The sequence below is a fragment of the Lepisosteus oculatus genome, chromosome 3 (genome assembly GCF_040954835.1).
Source record: "Lepisosteus oculatus isolate fLepOcu1 chromosome 3, fLepOcu1.hap2, whole genome shotgun sequence".
Taxonomy (NCBI): domain Eukaryota; kingdom Metazoa; phylum Chordata; class Actinopteri; order Semionotiformes; family Lepisosteidae; genus Lepisosteus; species Lepisosteus oculatus.
Genome location: NC_090698.1, coordinates 26,784,929 through 26,807,879, shown reverse-complemented (window position 1 = coordinate 26,807,879; position 22,951 = coordinate 26,784,929). Strand labels below are relative to the sequence as shown.

Below are 22,951 nucleotides of genomic sequence, written 5' to 3'. Positions count from 1 at the left end.
GTGAATCTGCAGCAAATACGCACCAGGCTTCAAGACGGCAAGTGGAAAGACAGTCATTAATAACAAGCAGCTGTTTCCAAGGACAGCAATCTGTCCTCACCCTGAATATAAAGCGGCATGGGTTGCAAAAGGTCAAAGACTACAATGGCTAGAAAATCCATATTTGGATTCCTCAGTTCGCTGGTTCACTGGCCCATTTAGCAACGTTTGGTCACTGAAGTGTTTTAAAATTCTATTCAGAAATGTATAAGACACCCGCATTAGTTTTAGAGGACTACACATACTGGCTTTGTAAGGACTCTGATTAGAGCTGTGATGAGCCAGTGTGCAGAGCTTCATCACATTTGCGGTATTTCTGCTCAAGACAAGATTTAGAAACTTGTTGTCACACAGTGCGCATCGCAGACATTGGTGCACAGTGTGGGATTCATTTCATAGGACTGGCAAGACTGAGAAAAAATCAGAATAGCTCTGCTGTGTTTTCATTATGGCACTATCCCAGCTGGTGCGCCATATTCCCCCTTGCTACACACAAAATTGTGTCCTTATCCACATCCACACAGTTTCATTTTCATAGCAGATGAAAAAAAGATCTAGACAAATTTCAGACTAGTACATTAAGAAAGTAAAACGTAATGTCAGGAATGAACATTTAATTCCAGGCTGATGCTACAAAATCTAATAAAACTGAGGCCAAGACTCCTTTTCACCATTTGGAAAAGAGAACTAAAATAGAAAGACACTGTCAGACTTTCATTCCCTTACTTGAAGCATGCATTAACAAGATGACATGACATGTCTGCTGACTTGGAGTTTTAAATACACATACTATATAAAAATATATAAAAGAAAAAAAGTACACAATGACTGCAATTCCTTGCCATACCCAGAGTACAATGTTTTTTCTATTTCGTGGGGGAAGTTCAGTATGTATTCATTTGTGAAATCTGTTGTCAAGTTGAGTGGAGCCAGATGGTTTTAATAACTAAAACTTTGCTTATAGATCCTTATTAAGTTCTGCATGCACTCAGAAGAGATAAAGACGGCTAGAGATTATAATTATATATCAGGACTCTTTGGCAACTGTGGAACAATGATGCAGAGTCATCCTATGTGCTGTCTAGCACATTTCAAAGTAAAAAAAAAGTCTTGAAATTTCAAAATTAAAATGCCTGGTAACAGCGCCTTCAACAATTTTGGAGCTTTCTGTAGGGGTAACTTGGTACAGGAAAGTTATTTACTTACACTACTATTTATTTACTTCTGAGCATTCATTACTATGCTGTGACCAAATACAATACAGTAAGATCATAAGGTTTTAATGGTCATTTTGCAAATGTCCAGATTTACTGTAAATATCTCCACTGTTGGTAGCTTAACACATTAACATTGTTATCTGTCTATCTGTCTACTGTATATATTCATACCGCATAGGAACAAGTTAAGCTAAATTCCATGCTGAAAAGCAGACAGAAAAATGTTTCCCTCAAGCACTACAGTACGTTGTAATCTTCCCAGCTGAACCTATTGTCTAGGAAAATAAGGCTACATTGGGCTGCTATCACAGTTACACACCTTATCCATCAATACCTACTGTATAGTATTTTCTTCAAAACAGAATAGATTTATTTTTTCATACTGTAGTAGCAAACGCATACGAAAGATATTATTCTATCCCTCAAGCACTACAGTATGTGTGTGCTTCAGCCTTTGACAACTGTTTTCCTTCTACTATTCAGTGTTGAATTAACTTTTACAACCAATACACACCAATACAGTTCCTCCCTTGTACCTTTTAATTATACACGTAGGGCAGCACAGCGGCAGAGTGTTTACAATACTGCCTGGGTTAAATTTCAGACCTGAAGTGCTATCTGTGTGGAGTTTGTATGTTCTCTGTTTTCACGAGGGCTTTTGCTGGGTGCCCCGGTTTCCCCCCACAGTCCAAAGACATACTTGTAGGCTTCTGGGAAAATTGGCTCTAGTGTGAGAGACCCTGTACTGGATAAAGCAGTTAGAAAATGGATGAATGGGGATGGATAAATATTGTTGTTGCACACATACTGTACATGTATAGATCATCTATTCTTAATGATTACACTAGCCTTATTGTACAGATGTGTGGTTCATTAGAAGTTAACTGTAAGGATAGGGATAAACTCAAACAAAGCAATCAGATTCATAAAATAATATGTGGCAAGTACATTCATTTTGTATCTGGAGCTGAAGGGGTTCAACGTGACCTAAATAGCTGGAGAAAGATGCAGCTCAGAACACGTCCCAGGCTGGCACAGAAAGCAGCACCATGCTGACAACTTTCGCTTACTGCCAGGAACTTCTCCACTTCTTTTGATCATCCTTGGTACTGTGCCACACAAAACAGGGGCTCAGTCTTTTAGTTCAGCTGCTGGAGTTGATGATTCAATTCTTAAAAGCGGTGCACAATCTGCAGTCAGGTTTTTCCACCAACAGGTATTGTATATGCCAAACCTTACTGGAACATTAAAAATAAAATATCCGTAACAAACATCATATCACCATTTGCCTACTTTAGAAGCTCCAAGACTGCAGGGAAGTCTGGACAGTCTGTTATAGACCTACCCCACTTCTGTAGGTGTGTTTAAAAGAAAACCTGCCAAATAAGAAGGCATTACTCTCACTACAACACTACTTTTTTTTTATGCAGGAATGCTTTAGCAACAAAATTAACTGTGCTTATCCATATTTACATAATACTTCTTGCAAGATCACCACTCATTCAGCTCATATTTCAGAAAAGCATATACACTACATTGATCTAATTAGTGCACTATAAAATACTGCACATATCACTGATATGGTGCATTTGTTATTCTGTTAACAGCAACAGTACTGTGACAGTACATCATGACAGGTTACTACACAAAATATTATAGGTTATGGTCACACTGAACATACAGTATACACCCATACAGTACATACTGTAGATTCGACTCAACATGGAACACTGAATGGCAAACAACATGTGGTGATGTAAATAAATGTGGCCATTGTTAATTTGTACCATCCTCAGACAGGAGAATTCCTATGTCCTATGTGGAAGTTGTCATAATTTACTGAGGAGCACACAATATACTGTATATTGTAATTTCACTATTCATACGTTGTAATCTTCCCAGCTGAACCTATTGTCTAGGGAAATAAGGCTACATTGGGCTGCTATCACAGTTACACACCTTATCCATCAATACCTACTGTATAGTATTTTCTTCAAAACGGAATAGATTTATTTTTTCATACTGTAGTAGCAAACGCATACGAAAGATATTATTTTATCCCTCAAGCACTACAGTATGTGTGTGCTATTATAAACATTTCGAGTTATTTATACAGATTCAGATGGATATTTGATTGTTGTTTATATATATATATAATGTAATCCAGAATTATTAATGAATTCAAAACACTGATAAAAATACTGTAAGCACAGTACAGTACACAGTAACTCCATACTATTTAAATTCAAGTATTCTAAGCCATTGATCTTAGAATAGTTGTGACTTGTGTGTGTGACAAGTACAAGAATGACAACATGAATTATATGATTTGGAAGTGTAGATAGTAGTAAGGAGGGAGTGGAAACTTCAATTAACGGACATCCCCCAGCCTTAAGAAAAAACCTATACAATTACAAAACACAAATAGTGTTTAGCTTAGCTTGTCCTGGTCACAGAAACCACAATCATAATTGTGGAATTATAATACAAAATCGAGTTTAAGTGTATATTTCTTCATGGGTATAGGTTCCGAAAAAGAGAAAAGTGTGAAAACTTTCCAAATTCACATTTTGTTACAAATACATCTCTAAATATTTACTTGTTTTGTTATAAACTTTGTGCTAAAATGATTCCCAATTATTATTCAGTGAGGTCAGCACAAAGGTGTACTAGTTAGTATTGCTGCTTTGCAGTGCTGAGGACCCAAGTTCAGTTCCTGGGGTGCTACCAGTGGGGAGTCTGTATATTCTTCCCATGTTCACGTGGGTTTCCTCTGGGTACCCCAGTTTCCTCCCACATTCCAAAGATACACTGGTAGGTTAGGTTGCTTCTGGGAAAATTGGCCCTGGTGTGAGTGTGTGCGTGCCTGTGTCAAGGGTGAATCCTTGCACCCACTGCATGCTGGGATAGACTCCGGTTTCCCCATAACCCTGTTCTGGATAAGGCGGTTAGAAAATGGATGGATGGATTATTTAATGAGACTGGACAGAAGCTAAAGTTTTGGTGCCAGGAGGAGATGGCAAAAAAAGGAATTACTTTCTCTGTTAAGAAAACCCTGGATAAGACAGGAACTGTTGAACTAATAACTTCTTTGACTGTCCGTGGTCTACATGGCTGTTCATTGTTCAGAGGCAAATTAGAGATACTCAATTGCTTTTGACATTTTTTTCAGGCAGCAAAAACATCAACTGTAAATTCAAAATAAATGCCGAGCTTGAAGATGCTGCTTATGGAAAAGTCATGTATTTATATTGACACATTGTTTATATCTTCTAGACAATGTGGGAAAGCAATAAAAGGAAAATCAGAATGTTATCATACAGTATACTACAGAGTTAAAAGAATAGAATAGAAATCAAGAGAAGTTATGTTAAAATAGCTCAATGCACTAGTAAGACTTACAGTATTCAGAATAACGCCTTCCATGTTAGTCACGTGAATGTACCAGATTGACAGGTTAAAACTGCATTTTAACAGAGTAGACCCAATTCAAGGATTCAAAATCCTCAATGGCAGTAACAAAATCAAAACAGCGGACTGTTTCAAAACAAGCAGTGAGACAGGAAGCAGAGGGTACAAGTGGAAACTACATGGAAGTACATTTAAAACTGAGAACAGGAGGAACTTTTTCACTTAGAGGACTGTGGAAGTACAGAAAAAGCTACCAAGCTAATTTCAAGAGATGGCTGGATGACATCATCAGATCAATTAGCCTCTACCAAGTACTGTACTGTAGGCTCCTCTCGTTTGTAACAACTTATGTACCTTTTTGCTGCCAGTTGACCTAATTACAAGCTTCACTTTCTGCTTAATGACTACATTTGGACACCAGAGGAGTATTTAACAGTTAATGGAATTCAATACATTTAAGAACCCCTTACACTGAGACTAAACCATTTTTCATTCTACAGTATGTATGAAATTCTAAGCAATAGCATTGGACATCAAATACATCAAAACATACAAAGCACACAGGGTGTCACATAACGTGAGTACAGGATGGTTGCTGCCTATTATTTCTCATCACATAAACCCCTTAGAAGACAATAGGCCAAAAACAAGGATCAGACCTAGGGCTCAACACAATCAACAGCAAATTAATCATTTTGCCCCAGCCTTCCCAGGAAGGCCAAATCTAGACTAAGATAAAATCTATTGGCCCTCACTTGTCTACTGCTGATGGCCATTCAAAAAGTACTGCAGGTATAATTACTTCTTTGGAAACTGCTTCCAACATTCCCTTGAAGAAAATGAAATCAATTGAGGTCTTGCTGAATGATACAGAACCAAAGATGGATGACTACAAAGGTGGAAGTTTCAGAATTGAAAGGGATGGTATTGACAACAGAGGTAGGAGTACACATATATATAAGAACTGAGGGCCTGGCTGAGAGATCTTCTGTTTATAATCCTGCAGAACATGCTGGCTGTCTGGCAGAACCTCACAAAGAACAGCACCAATCCGTTTACATTGAACAGGTTCATAGTTCAACGAGACAAAAAAATAGTTATTCGCTTTCTTCATTGTTCTGAAAATGCATACTCATCTATAATTCATCCTTATTGCAGATTTTTTTTCCAGAATATTTTAGTGGAGGTTGTGAATGAAAAGGCAGTGCAAACTCAAGTTTCTGATGAGAAGTTTCTTGCAGAATGTCTGCTGCAGAAAGAAACATATCTATTGGATACAACCACATTCAGCAAACGATTTTTGGTGCTCAAAACTGGAAGGACAGTTACAACCAAGTACTCATCATCATGAAACATAGGGATTCATGTTAAATGTTCGCTTGTACTGTATTCTAAGAAACTTTTTTATAGGCTGTCTCTCTTATGCTGGAGTGGAGTCAACAGCAATTATTATTATTATTTCTTTCATTAGTTGCTGTCATGGCCCGTCATGGAGGTTGTATTTTTTCTTCATGTCTTCACACCTTTAATGAATTTTTGAAAAACTGCCACTCGGCAACATTTCTTTTTCTTCCGTACTCTTTCTGCAAATGACTTTTTCTGGACCCAGGCTTTTAAATTCCTTTTGCGTTGTCACTCTCTTGTAGGGTCAGTTAGAAATGTGTGCTGATTGCATTGTTTTATGCAATGTTCTACATAATATTAGCTTGATGTCAATGCTATTGTACCTTTTGGAGATTTGACTTGGGAAGAGGAACTGTTTTCCTTACTTTTATCTTATTTTCTACAGTTTATTTGATATATATTTCTATATATCTCATTTAGTTTTACATTTTAGACAAAGTACTTATAATAATATTGAACATGCTCTATTAGTCCAAACTACAAAAACTGTTCTAGGACATTAAATGTCAGGTGTGGATTACTCCATAAAATGTATCACACACAGCACTCAGGGTGTCATCTACAACAAAAGAAAATCTTGCAGTTACTGGAGCTTTTCTGAAAGAAAATATGTGAATCCAAGGACAGACTGGGCAAAGCAATGTTTTGATTCCTTCACGTTACATAACAGGAGAAAAGCAATTTCATTTATAAATACATTATATTTTATTTTTAGGAACAACCTGCAAAAGACCCAGGCATTAGAATGTTTTAAACATTGGTTCTATTTTTGATTTTTGTTACAGTACCTGTATATGAACCAAATAAAGACTTGACGAAGTGTATCCCTGACATGACTGTATTACTGGCAACCCACTAAAGCTAAGCAGGTGTGAGCCTGGTCAGTACCTGGATGGGAGACCTCCTGGGAAAAACTAAGGTTGCTGCTGGAAGAGGTGTTAGTGGGGCCAGCAGGGGGCGCTCACCCTGCGGCTCATGTGGGTCCTAATGCCCCAGTGTAGTGACGGGGACACTATACTGTAAACAGGCACCATCCTTCGGATGAGACGTAAAACCGAGGTCCTGACTCTCTGTGGTCATTAAAAATCCCAGGGTGTTTCTCGAAAAGAGTAAGGGGGGAACCCCGGCATCCTGGCCAAATTTCCCATTGGCCTTTATTAATCATGGCCTCCTCACAGTCCCCCTCTATAAATTGGCTTCATTACTCTGCTCTCCCCCCCACTGATCGCTGATGTGTGGTGAGCGTTCTGGCGCACTATGGCTGCCGTCGCATCATCCAGGTGGATGCTGCACATTGGTGGTGTTGGAGGGGAGTCCCCATTACCTGTAAAGCGCTTTGAGTGGAGTGTCCAGAAAAGTGCTATATAAGTGTAAGCAATTATTATAATTATTATTATTATGATGACATTAATATTAAATCAGTACTGCAGTGGTCTCGGATTGGTTGCAGGTGCTTTTCATTGTATAATATATCATTTATTATTGTATAATAAGTACTTGACAAAGCAACTTGGTAGGGATACATCTTCCAAGAGCCTGTGTCTTTGCACTGACACAGGCAGGGTGGATATTGGGAGGATAATTAAATCCTAGGTTTGTCCATTAAGTGATCTCCTGTCATATAGGTTTTTTTTTTTTTGTGCTGTAGGATAGTGTTCCTCTCTGGATTAAACTAACACCATATAGAAGAAATGCATCTCTTTCTTTCCAAAAGTAGATTACGTACTGTACTGGAAAGTATAAAGAGAACACTTATTTCACCTGCAGTCATGTGGGATGCTGCCGGTTCCAACTACTCAGGGCCATTTAAACTCCTAAGTATTACATTTAAAAAAAAGATAACACAATGCAGCAAACACTGAAGCTTGTCTGGAAAAGCCGCAAAAAACATATTTATAAAGAATCAAATTGAGAACCTCTGCCAGATTAAGACTCAAGGGCACACCGTGTACATTAACAGGGCGTTTTTTTGACCAGATGATTTTCAGGGCTTCAGTCTGGGGTTGAAGCGTTATCTTCTAGGCATCCGTGTGAGATTCTAATCCCAGCTATCATTAGAAAATCTACATAGGAACTGTAATTATTTATACAATCAGAAACCACAATTGTAGAGTTTACTAGTCCAAATCAGGACTGCTGCAATTAGGATACACAGATAATGGGAGAATGGATGACATCAAAAAACATTTGCGGGAACTTGTACAGCAGTATTCACCTGGTGTACTGCACACTGATCGATGTTATTGTTTTTAATGCAAAACCTACAATTTATTATTGGACAACATTCAAAGATAATAACTAATAATTACAAAAACACCCAAAAGACTACACTGAAGCCAGGATTGGTACTGCTGAGAGGGAATCCGTTCAAATATACCCCTATTCAACCGTCATAAGATACACGCATTTCTCAACAAACATGTAATAAGCCGTGGGCCAATTATTACAGCACATCAAATGTGTAAAGAGGAGACCCATTTCTCCTGTGAAAAGTTTCTAAATGTCACAGCAGGAAAATACTTTTTAAAGAGTGATAAAGTCAAACAGAAGTCTACATTCTGCCAGCGAAGCTGCTTCTTGGCGTAGTATTAAGCTTCACAATAAATTTGTTATAGAGGGGAACTGCAGTCCCAATTTCTCAGATCAGTCGCAAACGACTGGTCTCGCCACAGGTGAGAGCGAGAGTTTACGCAAATTGCAATGTGAAGTGGCCCTTCCTGCTCACTAGTCACTGTAATGGCTAATGTAATGTGATTTATAAGCCAATACGTACAGGTTCTACAACAGACATTTCACCACAGAAATGTTCCAAAGTAATCTGCATGCTGTGTTAACAAGTAATAAGTATTTGTCAGCAAAACTGACTTGACATCAAGAACAATATTAGATTAAAAGAGATGTACTCACAAGTCTGCTTTTTTACCATGTAATAGGGCCTTTCCACATGTACCAAACTTTGTGGCGTCATTCAGAATCATGGAATATGGTCCTGTGCATGCCTAGAAATTGTGTCTATTTTGTGAAACAAATTGGAGGTTTTACACGTTGCTGTGTACATTTGACTTTTATTATAGTTTGAAATGCATTTTAACCCTAACCCAGATACCCAGAACACACATGACTGCAAAGTTGCTGAAGAAAAAACCTGACAGCATAATTCAACTCAAATCAATTAAAAAAAGAATGTTGTTCATTCAGATCACAATTATTTAAAGGAAGTAAGGATATCTTGCTGTATACTCTCCCTTTGGATTGTATTCCAGATTTTCATGATGACAAATGTAAATCCAAAGTGGGCACAAGCACTGTACAAAAGACAATGCCAGTGGAGTGTGTTTGGAAGAATTAAGGAATGAAGCTGAAAAATATTTGCCAACATAACATCAAAGGCTAAATGATATTATCCAATTGTTACTAATTCTATGGATGCAGAAAGATATGCTTCTTTGTATGGACAAGTTTCACACAATTCATGACAAATAACAGCTTTGACAAATGACCAAGATTACATTTCATTGCAAAATATAAAAAAAACTAGACTTTTTCTTCCACTGAACTGTAACTGACATTTACAGTATGTACTCAATGCAAACTGCCTTTTTTAATTTTTGGCCTTACACTAATTTAATACGAGCTACTGAAGCTTAATTATGTTATTGCACTCGTGTACATACAGTATTTCAGACATTTTCAACTCTTCAAACAAAGCAAAACTATTCTATTGACATATTCCTGATGTTAATTTTTAGTTTATTGCTACACTTCTGGTGACACTATTGAATAAAATGGATGCATGCTACTGTAGGTGTTAATAGCCTTATACATTCCTACTACTCTGCATGCTTATATACATATGTTTCAGTAATTAAATGACTAATTAAGGTACCACAATGTGATGACTGTTTAATAAGTGCTATATCAACCTCTTGATGATGGAAGACTAAAATACAGGCCATAAAGTTTGTCTTAAAAATTCAGGCCTTACATACTGTATTAACTTGATTGTTATCTAAACAAAATACAACTTGGCAATGAGCCCTGGAGACTGCTACAGTATCTCATATCACAGACCTCAGGATTTCACATTCCTTACAACCCCCCTGATAATGAACAATGCATTTTATATATTTCGAAATCCATGAATGTATTGTTAGTACCTGATTTAGCAAGTAGCGGGGCATTTCAAAGGAGTAAAATAACCATGTTAAGGATTTGAAAACTTGGTTACCTGAACAACTGAATAGTTACCAAAAAAAGAGGTAGGCTTGAAAGACTTTACAAAGACCTATAACCTATAAGAGAAACCTTTCAAATTAGAAGCTGAATTCCAGCATGGTTTAAATAAAAAAAAAATATTTTTTACAATTTGTAAAGGCATGTTTTAAACAAGGCACATACAGTACGGTATCTGATTGACTGGTGTGCTTTCTTGTACATGCCTAATCAACTGTATGTGTAATTAGGTCTCTTGTACCAAAGCACATTGTGCTCATTAACTAATCTCACTGACTGTGTTTGTCCTTAGCTGCATTAAACAAATTCAAATGAGCAGCTGTTTATGGACCCTGCTAGAAACACCAGATGTGTCTTCCTGTTTGCACCTTCACATCCATTAAAGAGAAATTAAATCATTGGAAAATGAACCGTTGATCATGTGAGCCTTCTACTCCATTCTACTGCTTCTACTCCATTAATTGGATTTTCGCCATTCTTCCAGAATCAGGACTGGTTACTATAAGGATAAGGAATGTGTGCATTTTATATGCTATTAAAATAAAGAAAGTTTGATTGCCACATAGAAGATATGGGTACTGTATCTTTTTCACTATTTCTTTTGCCTTTGCAACCCCTGACTCACCCATTTTTAGGCATACACTTACATAAAATTCACAATGTGTTCTTATAGTGAAATATACTTCCACCTAGACAGTTTATTTCCACCCTGATTTGGTAGAGAGTCATTACACCTCTGCCCTTTATTGCCTTTATTAAACTATGTCAATCTGTTTTCTTTGAGAAAATGACAAAGGCCCTTCAAAAGTTAGACATGGCTCTCAATACATTGATCACTGAATATTCTAGAGTCTGCTGATCATCAAACAAGCTTCATATCTTCGCCGTTTCAATGTCTACCATGTTAGAATGGGGAGTTTTATTTTCAGACTGGTTTGGTAGACAGTGCAATGGCCACACACAGGTTAGTTAGGACTGTAGAAAAAGTGTGGTCCTTCAAAAGAGGTAGATTGTATATCTGTACTGCAGGTGGTGTGAGACGTTTTTGGAAAATCATAAGTTCAAAAATGTTTTACATATCAGCCTCTTCATTTTGCATGAATGGTACCTCACAACCTTGCCCAAGCACTACAGAACATGCCAACTAGAATCCTGCTGTGCTGACCAGCACCGCAAAGTGTTACAATACAAATAACTTGTCACATCCATGTTCTGTAAAATATGTACCCTATACACAAATACAATGACAGTTTTGTACTCTCATCTTTAAAGCAAAAACAGACAAAACAATTACTTGACATAGTGTGGTTAGGTTTCCAATTGATCAGGATAATAAGAAAAGCAATTAGAAAAAAAACCATCAGCCCTACATATACGTTTCACCCATTTTAAAAGCTGCGCTTTTAGAGCATTTTCATGTCGATTCAAAACCAAGCTAAACTATAGAGGGGTTTATGATCAGCTTTGCAAAGGCTGAAAATTGTTCACTAGGTAGGGACATTGTGTAAATCTTACAAACCGTGAAGCAGGGCTGAAGCACTATTTGTGCAAGTGTTCCAGTTGAGGATGCCAGACTGGAGGAGGTGAAAGTGAAAAAGAGTGTTAACAGCAGTGAAGTACTGACCCAGGGCTCTCGATGGTTCAGTAGGACACCTGTTAAAGAGAACTGTTGAACTGAATGGCCGTGCAGTGTGGGTGTGATACATGGCCTCCAGGATGAGAACAGTAGAGTGGAACAACTTGAACAGTGAGAGACCCATAACAGCAACAGAAGACGTTATAGACACGGAAAAGGCCTGCTACCAGGCTGCACTGATGACTCCTTCCTGTCACAATTACAGTCACACAATTACAGGTCTTTATTTTACTTTATACTTTTAAGCTTAAATACCCTGTTTGTGCTGTGCTATTACACTGTTATTTTTATCCTGCATTTAAAATTAATTCCAAACATATATGTTGGTTTCAGATTTAACACTCCAGAGTTTTCTTTGTTGTCTTAATATCTTTAAATCTTATATGAAATGATCATTCACACCTTGTTAGATTTTACTAGAGTTATACAAACTACCAATAAAGTACAGTGAGCATAATTATCAATATTTCATAGACTAATTTGAGTTACATGCAATACACCTACTGTAAACATTACTTCAGTTACCAGAAGCACATACTGTATATAAATTGAGTGATATAAGTATTAACTTTTGTTTTTCTTTGCTGAAAACCTCTAAAATAAATCAGTGGCTTGTATTCATTGGTTTATTAATACACTCTGCAATGCTGTGGTAGCGCCCAGTGAAATCTGCCATTTGCTTTGCTTTTTACTGTGGGATGTGATGTATTGTGTGTTGCATGTGACACCTTGCGATGAGGAAGCTTGGGAGACGAAAGCAGTTAAAAAAAACAAATCTGAGAATTCTTTTTGTACTTTTCTCTGACTTTAAGAAAAACTTTGCATGTCCTTATGATCTCCAGGTGCCTTCATAATAAAAAATCTTTATATTATAGGTGTAATTATAATATAATATATATTATTATAAGTCCATGGGAGCTAATGCTGCTTTTCAAAAAGGTGAGAGGAGAATTGCCTAAAAGCTAAGACATAGTGGTAAATAATCAGATCATTAGAACAACATTCATTCAGAGTGTGGAATTTCTTTTAAATTGCCTTACTGCAGTTTAGCTCGGTCAGCACATTCATTCTGCGAAATGGCAATTTGACTAGCTGCACTTCTAAATTTAACAGTACTTTTGACTCCAACTATACTTCCATCTCTTGCGTGGCTCATAAAATTCCTTAATGAAGATCTTCATAGAGGGGTGATGTAATGGTGGATGAAACACTTAGAACCTGTCAAGAAGCCATGAGCTTTAAAGAAGTGAGCATTAGGCTTAAATTTATTACAGCTAAAAGAAGCAATTCATTATAAAAACAGGTGGCAAGGAAAAATAAAAAGCTTTTGATCTACTAAATGGACTGGATACATTTCTGCCTTGCAGGTCTAATACTTATATTCCCCTGTCAAATTTTAGTGTTAATCAGAACTGTATAGTGACACAACTGTTTCCTTAGTGATATAAGGTACCTTTTTCGCAATTCACTCAGAAGGATACAAGAGGAAACATTTAAGAGAGAACTCCCAAGGTGTGAGAATGGATCTGCATTGTTCAGATACTCAGTGGTGATCTGAGTGCAAGAGAATGTGCATTCAGTGCTCCACAATGGAAAATTACTGCCTCCTGAGGTTCACTTTAAGTCCCATCTCCTCAGTAAATACGTTGACTATTGTCTGGAGATCTATTTCTTTTAAGGCACATACTGTAGCACCACCAGTGTACTGGAGCTCATGACAGAGGCTGAGCTGTGGGTACAGTTGAAGGCAATAAAAGCTGTACGTCTGTACTGTATGTTTTTCACACAATTGCAGATACATTCCCAGATCTTGAGGGATTCTGTCCCCTTCTTCTTGTAGTGCCTGTTCATTGCTCTCTAAGCCCATGTCGTCCGAGCTCATCCCAAACATGTTCAATGGGGCTCAAGTCTGGCAAAGCACGGCGTGACTGTCACATTTTAATTTTGTAAGAATCCTGTTGTCACACGAGCAACATGAAGACGTGGTGCTGTCCGGCAGGAATGTTACCACTGTAGGATGAGCCCGTAAGAAGGATAGAACAGGTTCCTGTACTTGATCAAAACGTTGGGACTGGGGCTACTTATATCACTACAAGTGGAGTTCTGCAGCGATCTGATACTCCTAGCCAGACCACTGCACCTGGATTACCACTCCATTTAGTCTGTTGTTTAAAACAACCAGCGTATTATTCTGAAAGTCTGCACCTCACTCTCTGACATACATCAGGATGGCCTACATCACTTGAAATATACAGAGTGTCGATCCCTAGTCAAAAGTGTATATGAAAGTGTATGATAATCAGTAAATAAGTCATTGGAGGCTCATTTATCAAATGTTCAGATTGATCATTTTGCATCATATATTATGCATACAATAAAGTGCATATGTTGGAATAAGTAGATATTGCTAATAAGTATCAATTACTCTAGCATCACAATTACACTAGACAGGCTCAAGACAAAAAACATATCTTTACACCCATATATAGAATATTTATTTTGATGTTATTCTGCTTATTCGAAATACAATATATGCACCTAAACATGAACTGCAATTCCTACATTTGCCTTTCAATAACACTTACTTACTAACAATAACTTGTCCTATTAGAATAAACCCAGGAGTAAATATCATATTACCACCTGGCTGCTGGGGCCGATACATCAGACTGTGTTTCACTGAACAGCTCCAACTCACTGTCCTGGTCAGGATCTGGTTAGAGCATTTGCTTGTTTCACTCTTGCAATTATCGACAGACATACAGTATAGGGAATGTCTTACCTAAAGATTAAACAAAACTAAAGCAGAAAGCTATGGATTTCTAATGTATTTTGATCTATCCCACAGTACTGAGCATGAACAATCATCATGAACAATCATAAGGTTTACCACCATTTCTTATTACCGACTTGCTGTTAAACACCAATGTAATATATATTATTGCATTTTGTCCGGCACCCTTGGTGAAACTAATTGTGGCCAACAGAGACCTCTAATAATAGCTTGTGTCCAAGGCCTTTCACATAATACTAGGCCAGGCTATTCAGAGTTGGAACTGACATTAACAGGCCATAATTTTGGAGATAACTCAGAGCACAATGGCAATACCTCACTCATTATTATTGTATTCCAGAAGACAGCTTGTCACTCGGCAACTCTCCCTTTGTGATGCAAATAACAGCTTATTTCTAAATAGCCACTGTAGCGGCACCTATCTACTCATTTCACTATGGCAACAGTAAAGAACATGTATACATTTCTAAGGCATTGGCTCATATTTTAATCAAGGTTAAAATGCCACAGCATTCTTGTTTTACACATTATTGGCTTCATTTTGTTTTCTGTGGAAACCTTATTCAAAATACTTGTTTGATTGACTTACAGCTCAGGCAGGCGATTGTGCGACACTATGCTCTGTAAAAATCACTAGTTTAAACTGGAACAGAGGAACAATCTTAGGGTAATTTTTATACTGTTGCAATCAGGTGGATGCTGCGCATTGGTGGTGGAGGGGAGTCCCCATTACCTATAAAGTGCTTTGAGTGGAGTGTCCAGAAAAGCACTACATAATTGTAAGCAATTATTATTATTATTATTATTATTATTAAATCAATATAAAAACTAAATATCAATTTTCTTATTGTGAGATTTCAAAGTTGAGTCTTAGTATAGACAAATATTTAAGGTCTCCTCTTCAGGTCTCTGTAACTGTACTTTAATACAAACTAGCCTTGTTCTGAGACTGTTCTTCTAAATCAGTTATAACTGATAACATAACTTATAATGCAGCTACAGTATGTCAAAGCCACCTGGACAAGTGAGCTATTCACACAGCACAGTTAGCCACAACTAGAGCAGAAACCTCAAAACGTTTTAAAGCAATGCTGATACACAATATGATAATAGATATGAGGACAGATACTAAGGTACTGCATAGACAAAACACTAACAATGATCAAAATTAAAATTGTCTAAACTAGTAAAACAAGATTGCAGATAGATAACCATGTGTAGCACAAAGTAGCTGATTTTTTAATTAAATTACTAGAGAAAATTAAAAATATAGAATGTCTGTGTACTGTACCTATTACAATCATAACCTGACTCTGCGTCAGATCCTTAATGTCTAATATGTCCTAAGAGCTACATTATTCATGCTGTTATTGTAGCACACCAGCACTGTGGTATGATTACTACAGGAAAACTACTGTAAGGCACTGTGCTTCAAATTCAGAAAGCTCCACACAGTTAAACAGCTCTGCATGTACACAGCCATATGTTTTTTCCTAAAAATAATTTTAAATGGGTATTTAGTGTTTGCTGTCTTTCGGGTGAGACATTAAACCATATGGTATAAAGCAGTTTGGCAAATTACATGACATGATACACATTTTGTATGTGTAAGTAAAGGTGATGCTATTTAATGGAAATATGCAAAGCAATAAAGATGTGATCCGTTGAATGATGGACGAATCACCCCACCCCTACCAGGTTTGTCAGACAAGCCCACCTATCTAAGGTGCTGTTTAAGGCCAGTGAAACCACAGGTACCCTCTGAGGCTTTTAACAACTGGAGAGGGTCTGGTGTGTGTCACCCAACTGAGCTAAATGAATGGAAGCCAACAGAAGATTGAGAGTAGGATGATCACACATATCAGAAGGATATGCAGCAAGTCTGAATATATGCACTAATATCTGATCTTATTCCAGATGAAGGCATGCCAACAGGAAAAAAAGAACAAAGGAGAAAGAAACTCACAATGAAAGTACAATACAGAATGTTAAAAAAATTGAATAAAAGGTGGGGTGGGGTAGTGTGGATTTACTGAAGGTCTGTGAAATTATAAAAATTATAGGTTTAAATGGCCATACCTGAAAAGACACTGTATACAGAAACTAAAAATCCAAATTTCAAAGTGCTCAAAGGGCAAACAATTGTATTTCCCACTATGGAGCACTTCATCTTTGATTATCTAATATCCTACCGTACATTTGTTCTCCTTAGAGGGGTATCAAGTCATCAAATCACTATTAAACCAAAACTGCAAATACCCTGTGGCATTTATAAACAGGTAATTCAAATGCTTGTTTTTGCATATTTTAATAAGGCAGAAATGAAATCAACCATTGGAAATTATGCCAAATCCATATGTATTACCTTACAAAAGGGACACAAAAACAGCACTGACTCTATTGCAATTTTCTTGACTGAACACCCACTCCCTCCTCCTCTGCTGTGATCTGCTGGCTCTCTGCATGCCTGTGCATTTTAACAGCATATAATGGCCACAGTGTTTCTCCCACCATTTAAACTAGCTGTTTACAGTTTCAAAGTACTCAAACTATTAGTCAATATGCAACCAGAAATTCATCATTTTTCAGATTGCTCAAGTGCATCATGCTTATTTGCACAATTCCTTCACAATAAAGGGGTAAACTGGACTGTGAGATGACTGCATCAGGCAGCTGAGAAAGACTAACTTTGAAAGCTTCTCCTGTAGTTCCCCAAGTGCAGTGAATTTAATTTGAGGGTAACTGCTTAAAACACCCTCTTTCCTTGCTACTCATATATTGTTTTATGTTAGAAGTCAGGAACCATTGAAACCGATTTCTCAGTTGCTGTGATGGCAGTCAATCAAATTTCTAAGGAGGCAAAGGAACTGTATACTCTCATTAATTGTCTCACGCAATTAATAGGAGAAAGGAAAAATAAACAGCACCATTTTTTTAAACCCGCACCTTAATCCTGTCTCAATCAACCATATGTATACAGTATATTAGAGAAAGCAAATTATACTTACATGGCCCATTCTAACTTCTCGTTTTTGATTGAGTTGTACAAAGCCTAAAGAAAAGGAGAAAGCAAAACAAGAACATTAACCACCTTTAAACAATATTTCAAGTGCTACTTGTGTAATACCTAATTCTGATTAGCTGAGTGAACCAAAGCAAGCTCGGTCAGCAGCTTGCATACAAATCAAAGATATGACAGTTTAGGACAGGACATTCATGTACTGGATTACTTTCATAAACAATCAGGAGCACACTAATTGTCAGGATGAGAATGTAAAATTTAAAGGAAAAATGTGATGGTACTGCTACAGATACGAAAGAAAGCTGGCATTGCTACAGATATGAAAAAAAGGCAAACATTGAACAGAGATTGTATATTTTTTGGTGAGCCCACAAACTAAACTGCACATTAAACAACAGTATCCATTTCTAAAGGTGACTGACAGGAAGAACTGAAAACTGAACTTTAGTCAAATACACAACTTCTTTTACAGCAAAAAGCTACAGTTTTCTTCATTGCATTAAGAAGAAAATATCCAGAAACCAATAAAACATATGAAACTTGTAGTCTAATGCTATTACAGCTTTTCCACTATAGTTTGTTTTAAAATCTGAGTGTTTGTGACACTTGCCAGATGGTGCCTTCCAACATAAAGAATGAATGTCAATAAGATGCACTGTGCGCTAGTAAAAACACATACTCATTTTCTCAAAGTTTTGTCTTTGCTGTCATGTTCAATGTATTAGAAACTGATAAAACAAGACGTTTTACAGAAATCTGTAGTAGAGCTCCTAAATACAATACAATTACAATTGACTCAAATAATAAAATCAATATCCCCAGCTATAGCAGAAGTTTCCTTTTTCCAAACTTATTTTTCTCTAGTACATGAGCATCTGTTTTAGACCACATATACTGTAACACACAAGGCAAAGCTAACAGATACCATTGTGTAGTCTGCTCCTTTTGTAGCTTTTAGCTTTGCTGGAAACACATTGGGTCTGATCATTCCTGTTGGCAAACTGTAAGCCTTCAACGGGCAAACTGTAAGCCTTCAACTGTTAATTCATAGTAAATTAATTAAACAGGCAATTTTCTCCTAGTCTGTCCAGAGGGAAAATTAAAAGCATTATGTCTATGTCAAAACAGCTCCTATTACTCTGGCTGTGTGTATAAAGGGATACAACTATTATCATGATCCCGGACTAGAAATGAACCTTCATTATGGTCTTCAAACATGAAAAAACGTAGTTGACCTTGTATCAGTGATATCCATCTGGAACACTAATAAGATTTAATTCATAATAATTAATAAGGCCTAAATGAAAGATCAACAGTATGTTATACCCATGTTTATGACTTTTAAAAATTTCAGCAAAGACCAAAGAAGATTTGAAGTTAGAATAAACTGGAATAAGCTGCAAACTGAAAATGTAAACAGAATTATTATTCTCCGTATTCTAAAAGGAACTTTTACTTATCAAGAAAGCAATAAATAAATTATAAAAAATGTATATAAAAAACATATATTTGTATCTTTACAAAAATAAAGAAATCAGCTTGGTAGTATTAAAATATGTCTTGTAGAATTGTTTTAAAATATACAGTACTACTACAATCACAACATCTTAGCATAAGTTCTAAAATATATAATTTTGATGGCATACCTGTAGACAGATCACAATGTGTAATACATTTCTGAATGACTTATTTCTGGCATAATTAAAGCTGATGGGGAACACAAACTGCTAGTTTAAATCTTATATCTTAAAATATAAAAATCAGAAATAAGCTTCAGATTATATCCTTAAGAAAACATTTCCATGGATTGCCCTAGCCAAAGATTCAATTAATATTAAAAAAAAAACATGACAATCATTTTGGCTTTTGACCTCTTGTTTAGTTTCCATAAGAAATGGTTATTAATTATTGATTTAACTTACTTGTTAAATGCTATATTTGCAAAGCATTTGCAAAAATATATAGATACTTTATTGATCCTGTGAGGGAAATTGCAGTGCAACAGCAGCTTTACACAGACAACACAGCCACAGTGTAACGAATGATACAATAATAATAATAATAGTACAATACATACAATACAATCAGTACAGTGAGGGGTGCACTAAAAGAGTTACTCACAGTCCAGACACACAAAGAACTAGAACAGAACAGTACACAGAAAAATCGTATCACACATACAGTATGAATATAAATATAGATGTAAATATAGATATAGATATAAATATAAATGTATTGCTTATACATAAATGTATTGCATGGGTCCCTGGCATATATTGCACAAAAAACAGTTGTAAACAGGAAAAGAAAGAGAACAGATGTAGCAGTAGATGTGTAGATGTGTTCAGTCCAGAAACAGGTCAATGTCAATGTTGCTTCTGCCCAGACGCAAGGTGGATGCGTTGTACAGACTTATGGCAGAAGGCAAGAATGACCTCCTGTAGCGCTCCCTGTCGCACCGTGGATGAATCAGTCTATTGGTGAACGTGCTCTTCATTTCTACAAGCCTGTCGTAGAGGGGATGGGAGATGTTGTCCATGATGGCCTCTAGTTTGGACACCATTCTCCTCTCAGCCACTACCTCCAGGGGGGTCCAGGTCAGACCCAATGACAGAGCTTGCTCTCTTGATGAGCTTGTTCAGCCTTTTAGAATCCACTGCTCTAATCCCAGGGCCCCAGCATACCACTGCGTAGAAAATGGTGCTCACAACCACCGACTGATAGAACATATGTAGCATCTTACTACATACATTGAAGGACCTGAGCCTCCTCAAGAAGTAAAGTCGGCTCTGTCCCTTCTTATAGATGGCCTCGATGTTCTTAGACCATTCTAGTCTATCGTCGATGTGGACTCCCAGGTACTTGTACGAGTCCACCATCTCCACTCCATTCCCATGGATGTAGACAGGAGTAGGTTTGACCTTTTTCCTCCTGAAATCTACCACCAGTTCCTTTGTCTTTGTTATAATCAGTTCCAAGTGGTTCTCCCCACACCACTCCACAAAGCTGCTGACCACTCCTCTGTATTCCTCCTCCTGCCCACCCTTGATACATCCCACAATTGCAGAGTCATCTGAGAACTTCTGCAGGTGGCATGACTTTGAGTTGTACTTAAAGTCCAAAGTATAGAGGGTGAAGAGGAATGAAGAAAGAACTGTCCCAAGAGGAGCCCCTGTGTTACTCACTACCTGTTCAGACACATAGTTCTGAAGTCTCACAACTGTGGTCTGCCTGTCAGGTAGTCAGTGATCCACGAGGTCATGGAAGCATCGACTTGCATCTCCTCCAGCTTCCTCCTTAGTAGTAAGGGCTGTATGGTATTGAAGGGACTGGAGAAGTTGAAAAACATGATCCTTACAGTGTTGCCAGCCCTGTCCAGTGGCCAGTGGTATTAACTGGTTTTAACAATAAAATAATCGGGCTATGATACAGTTTCTCACAAGAAGCTGAAATAATTGTAATATTATTATTGTATCTATTCTATCATGTTTCTATGCCTGTACCAAGATTCAAGGTTACAGAAACCAAAAACTATATGAATGCAAGGAAACCTACTGTAGATTCTAATTTTACCCTTTTATCTGCACACAACGGTGCAATGTTTTTGTCCATTTTGAAGGTACCTTTTATAATTATATCTTGCTTTGTGTGAGTATATACTGGAGATAATATGTTTCAATATCTTGCTTGGTTGCTTTGTCTTAATGAAGACAGCCTTCCATCTAACACACTGCTGTTGCTTTGCAAATAGTAATAAAATACTCTTTTTAAATTAATAATCTTAAATCTAGTCATAATTGTGCTTCCTCACTACAGTTATTGGTAAAACTTAAATTACGGGTCAGTAAACAACAACTATAAATGCATACTGTAACAAACACTTTTCTTTTAATACTGCTAACTTTAATACTACTAACATTAACTGTTAACAATGGACAGTAGTAGTGCTTGGTCTATATCAGGTTATTAACACTTTATAAATGTTTTATTATTTTTTATATAATAGCATTACGAAGGTAAGAATTACATGAGTAGGCCATTTGGGGTGTCTGGCTTGTTTCTTGCGTGTTTCAGACACTGCATTCCTTACATAGGTTGCACAAAATACCACACCAAATCTCCGGTCACAACACAAGTATTACCTGATTGTTAAATACCTGATCACAACCCAGAACATCTAAATGGTTCATGATGCATGGCAAAGAATGCAAATTAAATTAAAAAATTACACAATATTCACTTCATTCACATTAGAATAATTACATAATTCAATAGAGTATATGTGAAAATAGGATCAATGACACCATAGGGTGCACATATTCTTTTAAATACTTCTCTGACCAATAGAGCTTCACATATCATGTATTCAAATAACCCAACAGAATTGCTGTAAGGCTAAAGGTTATATATCTCAGAAGATATTGTCTATTTAAAGTAAAATACCATTAAAGACCACATCTATATTAAAACGTAAACATACACAGAGACAAACTTATTTTCTCAAAGGGTCCACACTCTGATCTGAAAAAAATCTTAATAATTACTACTAGTATGTTTCATCTTTATGAAATTATCTAACAAAAAATATAAAACAAGTGTTTGATATGGCAGTCACTGTTAAATGGATTGAAACTGGCAATATGGTAATCCCCCATCATACAATTCGTTCCTCAAAAACTTCTTGTTAGGTGAAAACTCGTACCGCGGAAATTTAATTCCCATTACTTTCCGTGTTATAATCTCAAATTGGTCCTCAAAAATCTTCCCTCCATCACTCAAATAATATCTTAATACAGCATGGAATGGTACCTACTGGAAGCATGAAAAAAATAACTTTCTTAGTTAATTATTCAAGTAACATGCTTAAAGTCATTAGCCAATGCCTAAAAAAAATAGAAAACCAATAAAAATCCTGCTCAATTACGGTACATTACAGTAGTTGCATCATTACAGTGATAAGCAAATACATAAAAATTAGTTACCATCCTGTATTACTGTACATGCACATATTGTAACACACAAAAAAGCTGATGTATATTTTTAATAAAGAATTAAAAATATATTCCTTATCCAAGAAGATGTGAGAAAAGGAGAATCTTGGCAAAGCTTTACAAAAGCCCAGCTCGTGTGGTGAAAATCTGCTCGTTAAATGAAAATATGGGCAGAAATGACTACATCATATGTAAACAAACTTG

The 22,951-nt window shown here is 36.7% G+C and overlaps 1 protein-coding gene across 3 annotated transcripts in view; it reads right to left on the bottom strand.

Annotated features, from left to right (window-relative positions):
• The window catches only part of psd3l (pleckstrin and Sec7 domain containing 3, like), a 233,687-nt gene that overhangs the window by 45,155 nt on the left and 165,581 nt on the right, over positions 1-22,951 (bottom strand). For all 3 annotated transcript variants that reach the window (XM_015337961.2, XM_015337977.2, XM_015337970.2), the window contains one exon: positions 17,743-17,786. In XM_015337961.2, coding sequence (XP_015193447.2) covers positions 17,743-17,786 — 44 coding nt within the window. The remainder of the gene's footprint in view (positions 1-17,742; positions 17,787-22,951) is intronic.